At 34.5% G+C, this 8,590-nt stretch overlaps 1 protein-coding gene across 2 annotated transcripts in view; it reads right to left on the bottom strand.

The window, feature by feature from the left end:
- LOC107081785 (coxsackievirus and adenovirus receptor homolog) overlaps window positions 1-8,590 on the bottom strand; it is a 33,444-nt gene that overhangs the window by 10,023 nt on the left and 14,831 nt on the right. Inside the window, exons 1-2 of one of the 2 annotated variants that reach the window (XM_015370030.1) lie at window positions 1,510-1,608; window positions 1,162-1,237 (exon numbers count right to left, since the gene is read on the bottom strand). In XM_015370030.1, coding sequence (XP_015225516.1) covers window positions 1,162-1,234 — 73 coding nt within the window. In that variant the 5' untranslated portion in view covers window positions 1,235-1,237; window positions 1,510-1,608. Of the gene's footprint in view, window positions 1-1,161; window positions 1,238-1,509; window positions 1,609-8,590 lie in introns of those variants that run through there. The other variant, XM_015370031.1, reaches the window with a different exon arrangement.

Here is an 8,590-nt window from a genome sequence, read left to right as displayed (position 1 = left end):
ATATATATATATATATATATATACATACACATATATATAGACACACATATATATATACATAGACATATATATAAATATATATATATGATATGATTATAAACTGATCAGAAAAAAGTTGAAAACACAGCTAACAAGATGGTATTTTTTCCCCTGGGAGTCTGAGCTTCCACACACACCCTCATGACTCACTGTTTACAGCAATGAGCTTCAACCATTTCATCCTCACAAACAGCAATTTAGTGGAAATAAACTGAAACAAACCCGACTTCTTTATTCATCTGTGAGGCATAAAAATAATAAACTTTTATTCCTCACAGTTAGATCTTTAACCTTAACTGTATACATAGAAAAAACAAAAAAGGAGCGCTATTTAAATCCTCCTGTTGCCGCTTCATCAAAACCGACACTCCAAATTGAAGCAGCAAACAAACAAAGTGTGTCGCAGGTATTTATGAAAGCATGCAAATGTCAGACATGATGAGGAGAGGCAGGAAAGCAGCTAAAACTAGTCCATCAAATGTTTACACGGTGAAACAGCCCCCCTGGGCGTAACACTGCTGTAAGGAAGATGTGGAGTATTTTTTTTTTCTCCTCTATCTTAGGAGGCTTGCCAATGAGCCCAGTCACTAAGCTTGATACAAAGAGCTGAAAATATTCAAATCCTCCCCATCCTCTGGCCTGATGTGCATCATGTTTTTATCAGTGTTTTTCAAAGGAGCCATCATCATGGCTTTTTCACTTTGCACAATAAACTGGTCTGATGCTGAACGGTGAAGATCTGGATGCTTTGTCTTAACTATCACTGTTCACCTGCTGCATCATGCATCTGATTGCATTTACCTCAGCTGGAAACAGAAAGCTTCAGAGAACCCTCAGAAATAATTTCTCTCTCAGGGACAGAAAGGGAAAGAAGAAAAAAGCTGTCTCTCAGGGTTGTGCTGCACATACAGACACAGCTCTGATCCTTAGCAACAGGGGAGGAAGAAAAAGGATGAATGTTACTCAAGGTGCTCATCAGACACCTGCATTTTTTACATTTGGTTTCCTGAGCGCCCCGAAAGGAATCCGCCAATCAGTTCGAGGCTGAGGCATGGAAGTGTGATCAACAGGACCCATCTGAACACCTAGAGCACTTTGTGTAGATCTGAAAGCAAGCCTCACCTGTCCTCGGGTGAACGGCTATTAGAAACAGCACAGCCAGCTCCAGCCACGCTCTCCAGCCTGTAGGATCCATTCCCTGAGAGCAAACAGGACGTTAAGCAGAGAAAATATCCTGAAAGTCACTTCAATCACAGCCTGTTATCTCTGAACGCTTCGTCCTTCAACGGGAGTCTCAAAAGAGAACATTAAATGCTGTATTTTTTAGCTTTTCAATGCATGAGTGAGGTCTGGAATACATCATGATCTAGCAGAAGCCTGACAAACAGGGTCTGTCAGTACACAGCAGGAATATCAAGATCTATTCATCAATAAAGAAAGAGAAATAAAAACCGAGGAGCTCTGATGTACCTTAAAGAGATCAGGTCCAATTTAAATGTGATTCCTTTGAGGCCTGTCACTGTTTCACTGTTTCACTGCTGCTTGCCTGTTTTGCTCTCAGGTGAAACTCAGCAGAGGTAAGCAGGCCACACCCTCTCTGATCATAGTGCATGTTCTGGCCCCTCCCAGAGATACAAAACCAGATGAACTTCCTTCATACTGGTTTTATGGGTTTAAAGTCCCCCTGCTAGAGCTCTTTGCTTTGATATCACGGCACAAAATGAGAAATATATATCAACTGATAGAGCTGCTTTTATTCAGGACGAAACAGCAGTGGATATTGGTTTTTACAGTTGTTTTTAGCACTGTATAAAGATGTCTTAGATTTATTAACTATGATATACATTTTCATTCGTTTACTCAGACATTAATCTACAATAATAGCAAAGTTTGTGGGATTTTTAATCTTCCTGTTGAGTATCTCAGTGGTTTGTTGGTCTCTTCTATACATAGGCAAAAAATATAGACCATCTGCTCCGGTAAATTCAGCTTCCTAAAGAGTCATTCACTATTTCCAACATTTCAACAAATATACAAAACAGCTCTTTTTGGACATCGCCTCTAAAATAGTAAAAAAAAAAAATCTAATTTTTTTCCCCATCCCTATTTTATTGTAGACCAGAGGTGACCATGTCTGTTCTTTAATTTCTGATTACTTTATCTCAGTTTATTTCTTACTTTATTTCTTTATCTCATTACAAACATCTGTACTTTCTACTCCTTACTTTCTACAGAGCGTCTCGTTACGTCTATGTTGATATCAACAAGATTTAACAGCTGCGATAAAACAGGGAGAATCAAAAGCGCAAAGAGAATCGGTTCAGTTGAAGACCAGTTAGTTTATACGAGCTGTGCTGCTGCCATCAACACCTTTGTTTATAGATGTTCCAGATTTTTCAGTGTAGTCCTGTTTCTCTGACTGTGACTGGCTGGATCTGATTCTGTCTTCAATGTTTACACTGTCATTGTAACCAAAGTAAATATCTATTTATTCTGGACCCTTAAAATTTTTTACTGATTTTTCTTTTTAGTAGAATTAATTTCTTTATTCTCCACCACGCTTAATTTTCTGTGGATTTATTAAATTTTGATTGAAAAAAAAAAGGTTGGTAAGAAAGTTGTTATTTTGACCTTTAAATTTACATGTTATCCAATCCAATCCACTTTATTTATATAGCACAATTTCAATAAAGACAAGGTTTCCAAAGTGCTGCACAAAAAAGATAAAATAACTAAAATAAATAAAAGTTAATAAAATAAAATGAAATAAAAGCACTGCCCGCACAGGATAAAAATATGCATGTGTAAACAAACATGTTATGCAAATTTTAATGCTATTTGCAACTTTAATCGTCTGAACATCGAAGCTCTAAAAGTATTCGACTCCCTATTGAGAACTGTCTGCTTTAATCTGTATCATTCTGTCTGAAATATGGATCTAGAAGAAAACTAGACCAAGTCAGTTTTGTTCTGTTCTCCCAACCAGCACTCTGAGCAAAGGAGGAAAATTAACCCAGTTTCTATTTATGGAGTTTCTTCTTTTAAGAAAAGAGCTTTTAAATGATCTTGTATCGTTAAGTGCTAAAGCTTAAATTTACTTAAATATATCGTAAAATCTTTAGTGTTTTACTTTCAATTATGGAGCCTAATCTGTACTTTTATCTTTATTGGATTCTTTTTAACCCTTTAAAGCCCGATCCAAGAATAAAACAAAACAGAAAATTACTTTTTTTTGGTTTGAAGTCCTTATTTGGCCTTTTAACAAAATATGTAAAAAGAAAAAACAGAAATACATTTTTGATATTAATAATTTATTACTATGCGATAAGTCAAGATTATTTTTGTGTCGTCTTCTGCCCTCTGTTATCAGGTATATCTGATTGTGTACAATAGGATTTGGAGCAAAGTTTTTACCATTAAATTATGCAAAAGGTGTCAGATGCAAAACATTTCAGAAACCGTATGTATCAAATATGATACATTTGGCATTATAGGGTTAAATGATCTTGTATCGTTTAGTGCTAAAGCTTAAATTTAATTAAATATATGGTAAAATCTTTAGTGTTTTACTTTCAATTATGGAGCCTAATCTGTACATTTAATTTTATTAGATTCTTTTTAAAGCAGGAATCTTTAGCTTTACGTACTTTCGACACCTCTGGCACAAAGAACTTATGATTATAGGTGACTATTGAAAATGAATTACGGAAAAATTTATATTGCTGATTACTTACAAGCTTGCTATTAAAAAAACTACATATGGATATACAATACCTAAATGAACATCAATTTAAATTCACTAAATCAGTAAAATGTGTTCAACCGCTTAATAAAAATGAGTAAATAACCCCTAATAGATGCACGGCATCCACTTTAATGGGGCTTTATGACTCTCCACCCAGGACGCTTCAGCCTAGGGGGTGGCATGAGAGAAAGTCAGATAAATCAATGAATGAATACATGATTTACGAACAAGGCAAGTCTTTTCCAAAATCATTTTTATTTATAATAAAGAGCCTATCAGGTTGTAAAAAAGTAAAGCACAAGAAAATGGTTGAAAAAAGGAAATGTGCTACTGTCTCTTAAAAAAAATCTTCAGTTTTTAAACAAAAGAATCTGATTACTCTTGTTGAAAATCTATGACTGTGTTTAAACACCACAGGCTTTAAGACCCAGATGTTCATGGATACATAGTTATGCTCAATACTAAGCTGCAGTCTCAACTATATTTAGCTCTGAAGAATGTTGCGTAATCCTCATCGGTTTGACTTCGGATGTTTGTATGCATGTATTTACTGCGTGTCCACGGGATACTCCCTCTGTTGTCTTGGTTGGTGCAAAGACTTAATCAAGCCTGGGCTTGTTATCCATCACCAAGTTGAGAGTTTAGATGGTTATTATTTGTTTTATTTGTAAATAAATAAGTTGCAATATGCAGTGTTTTGATATTTGAACACCTATCCTGGTACACATCTAGGTATAGATCCATTTATCTCTTGATGGCTCGTTTGGAGCATCAAAGGGGTGGGGCATTAGGATTAGACTGTAACAATGGTTGCCATGGTGAAAATATTTGTAAAAAAAACATTTTTTGTAATTGAGGAAAAGGTTTCACCGCCTTCTTTCATACAGCTTAATGGCAGTGCACAGCAATACTAGGTGGGGAGGGGCTAAGGCTGCCACATGTGGAGTTAATTTAGTTCCATGAATTTTGTAAACAAATAACACATTTAGTAAATGGAAATTAAAAAAGTTGAAAATAATTAGTTTCTAAGATTTTTATTTAAGTTTTTTTTTTAATTATTTCCATTATTATTTTTTGATTTTTTTTTTCCTCCAGATTTTATATTTTTTAAATGTTTTTTTTTTTCATTTCTCTTTTTTCACAGAGCCTTAAAAATTGTATTCCTTTCCAATTGCATTTTTTACAGGTCACATTGTCTTTACTTTAATAGAAATAGATTCGCTAACGTCCAGCAGACCCATAGAAAAGCAACTTTGCTCCTCACTCAGGTCAACCTCCAAGACTAAAGAAAATAAGATCTGTGAAACGCAATTGGAGAAAAAATTCAAATATATAAATAAATAAGTAAATGAATAAATAAAACTGAATCTGAAAAAGAGACATTTGAAAAATAACATTTGACATAAAAAAGGAAGAGAATCCGAAAAAAGAAAATTGAAAAATTTAAATGAAAAAAACAAAACAGCAGTTATTCTTTTTTTCTTTATTAAGGAGGTGATCAAGGTTTCGTTTCTGGATTGCATTTTGTTTTATTTTCAATTTATAAAAAGTGTTCTTTGCTTGCAATAATGGAACAAAATCACCTCCATAGGTACGACTGCTTTCTACATTCCATGAATTCAAAAGAAAAAAAAAAAAAAATAGAAAATTCATAAACCGAAACTGTGAAACGGTACAACAGGATATTTCAAATGTTTTAAAACCAAAACATTTCTGCAAACATCAGGGCCTTGATGCTAGTAACCTATATGGGTGGCCTGTTCCTGTCTGAGTGATACCGTTTTTTTTATGTAAGGTTTATGTAAAGCAGCTGATGACAGGAGTTAAAATGCACCCAAGTGTCTCATGAGTAGCTCAACAACTATGTTGCTGATCAACCTTTTGTGTAGATCATCTACTATGATATGTTGCTGGGAAGCAATGCATGTCTGCAGGCACGCCTCTCTGTGAAAGCTGTAAAAGTCTGCAGTGGCAGAAGTGAACAAGTCTCCCTAAAATAATGAATGCATTTTTTATCTTTATGATTTTTTTTTTTAAGAAATAACTAAGTCTGACAAGCCCCACAAGTTGTTTCCCCTCATTCTTTCTTTTTTTGTTTTTTTGACAACACATTCACGGTTGTTATTCCGCACTGACAGACAGCAGACAATAGGAGCTGTGACAATTTGACGGCTGCAAATTTAGACCTGCAAACTGTGTGACAGCTGCTGCTGCTGTTTATGCTCCTTTGCCTTTTTTTTTGTTTTGTTTTTTTAAATTTTGAGTTCATCTAAAGAGTCACAGATGGCTTGAATTTTGTATTAAATATCACAAAATCTCCCTGTGTGTCTCCTCCAATGAACATCAGTGGAATCACTTGGTATCGATTACAGGAGGGCGAACAGGAGCTATATGATGTGAGCACAGAGTGTGACGTTAGCCATTAGGAAACTTAAGTGCTAGTTTAGTGCGGTGCTGCCAATAACGTTCATTATGGAGATCAGTATGAGGCATGATCGGAAAGCAAATTCCAACTCCACCCCTGTCGCCTCCTAGATGTGTATTTTCATGGCGTGAACCTGCTGCTGTATGCAGAGTGGCTGACTAGCACCACGCCCCGACACTTCTGCTATGCAAGGTGCTCCTGATTGAACCTGCAAATGTCAGTGTTTGTGTGAGATTGTGAGGTATTGGCTGCCTTCCTAGCGGATGGTTAATTGCTCCTCTTCCTCCTCCTGGGGAGGAGGTGTTCCTGGCATGGAGCGTGGAGCCAAGCAGTGTGACCAGAATAGAATAGTTGAATAGAAATATCCTTGAATGTCCCACAATGGAGACGTTCTAGTGTAAGAGAAGCAAAGTTAAAGCCACAAACACACAAGGGTAAGAAAATAAAGACTGGATATCAGAGTAAGAGACATTTAAATACCACTCTGAAATGCAGGAAAATAAAGAAATTAATTTTTTTCAGTCATTGTTGAAAGGAAAGAACAGGTTTTGTAAATTAAAATAAAAAAGGAAAAAGCAATTCAGGAATGAAACTGAAAAACTTTTGAACAAAAAACTTTTTAGAGAGTAACTTTGTTGTTATCGTAGAATTCCTTATTTTAAATATTTCATGCTTCAGTTTTTAATTTTATTTGTTTAACAGATTTTCATTTTAAGTTTAGTTTTTTTTTTTTTTTACAGATTCTATTTTGTAATTTTACAAATTGCATTCCTTTCAAATTGCCTGTCACATTCTTTTCTGGTGACGCACACATTGACCAATGAAAATGCTGTTGCTAAACTTCATACAGACCAATAGAAAAGCATCTTTGCTTTTTAATCAAGAGGAAAGCCCGCCCCCATAATGTAATTAATTTATGCAATCTGAAAAAGCGAAATTTGAAACAGAAGCTGAAAATATGAAAGCTGTAAAAATTGAAAGAATTACTTTGAAAAATAAAACTAAAATATCAAAAATGTATTTGAAAAAATTATTCTATGAAAACACCTTATATATTTTTTGTATTAAAAAATTGTATTAAAAAAGTTTTATAAAAAAAAGTTTTTATAATAACATTTAACAAAGTTTCATTTCTGGATTGCATTATATTCTAAATATAATTACAAAATATTTATTTTTTCATCTCTATGTTTTTCTAATCTGATATTCAAAACATGTTGTTTGCTTGAAAGTATATTGTAACAAAATTCACTCCATAGATATAATACTATGCATTAAAAATAACATGCTCAGGTCAAAGTAATTATTTGACTGAGGTCATTTGTAAAACGTGCAAAGTGTACATGTGTTTTCATGTATTGAAAATAAATTATTAACAACAATTGAAAAAAATAAGGTGTAAACCAGCATGGAGGTTAGCAATTTAATAAATTGACAGCTGCTGGGAAGAAGGATCTGCGATAACGCTTCTGAGAGCTCCTGGGGTGCAACAATCTGTCACAGAAGCTCTGCAGCAGCTTCATGCTTTGGGATTCAGAGTCCAACAGTGATTTAATTAATTCTAGAGTTCTTTGCTCTCCAACCACCTATACTTGTTAGAGGTAAGAGGAAGTTTCTGATGAACTCAACTCATCCACTTCCTGTCATCTATTTATACCATATAACTACACCAGAGAAGACAGCTGATAAATAAAGAAAAGTTATTCTGCAGCATCCTCTTCCAAGGGTAGAGATTCCATCCAGTTCAGTTTTCGGGAGATTTACCTAAATTATTCACAAAATAATTCTAACTATTCACCAATTGAAAATCCACCCAAAAGAAGAGGATAATTAATTAAATCATAACAGCAATCAAGCAAATATCGAATCAATTAATTCAGCCGTCGTCAAAAACAGTTTAGACAAATTTTTCTTTCACCCTTTTTCTTTCTACGCTCCTTTCTCTCCTCTGAGTCTCAGCTCTTTCACACATCGCTTGGACCGTCACTCCCGTTTAAAACTCCTTAGACTTACATTTAGATAACTTTTATTGTCATATTGTATACACAGAGTGTATACAAAATAAAATTCGCTTTTTACATCTTTCAAACAGTTTGAGAAGTAACATTGGTTTGAGTATTATTGAGTAAGTTTAGCTCATATTTACTCCCTTGGCATAACAAGTAAATGGGAACTAATGGCAATTAGTTCCCAGTAACATTAACAATTAACATTTGAACTTAATTAAAAGTTAAAAACAATTAAAAGATATTTTTCAATTACTTTGAGTGTCTTTATGATGCTGTCTATACTTTACTGCATTTGGAAACTGATGAAGCAGCTCCTCTCAGATGTGAGGCATAGGTAGGTTCACACTAACCTGACTCCGCCAGATGGATTTG

Source organism: Cyprinodon variegatus, unplaced genomic scaffold, assembly GCF_000732505.1.
Source record: "Cyprinodon variegatus isolate N-32 unplaced genomic scaffold, C_variegatus-1.0 Scaffold41, whole genome shotgun sequence".
In the NCBI taxonomy this organism is placed as follows: domain Eukaryota; kingdom Metazoa; phylum Chordata; class Actinopteri; order Cyprinodontiformes; family Cyprinodontidae; genus Cyprinodon; species Cyprinodon variegatus.
This window is presented reverse-complemented; position numbering and strand designations above follow the sequence as displayed.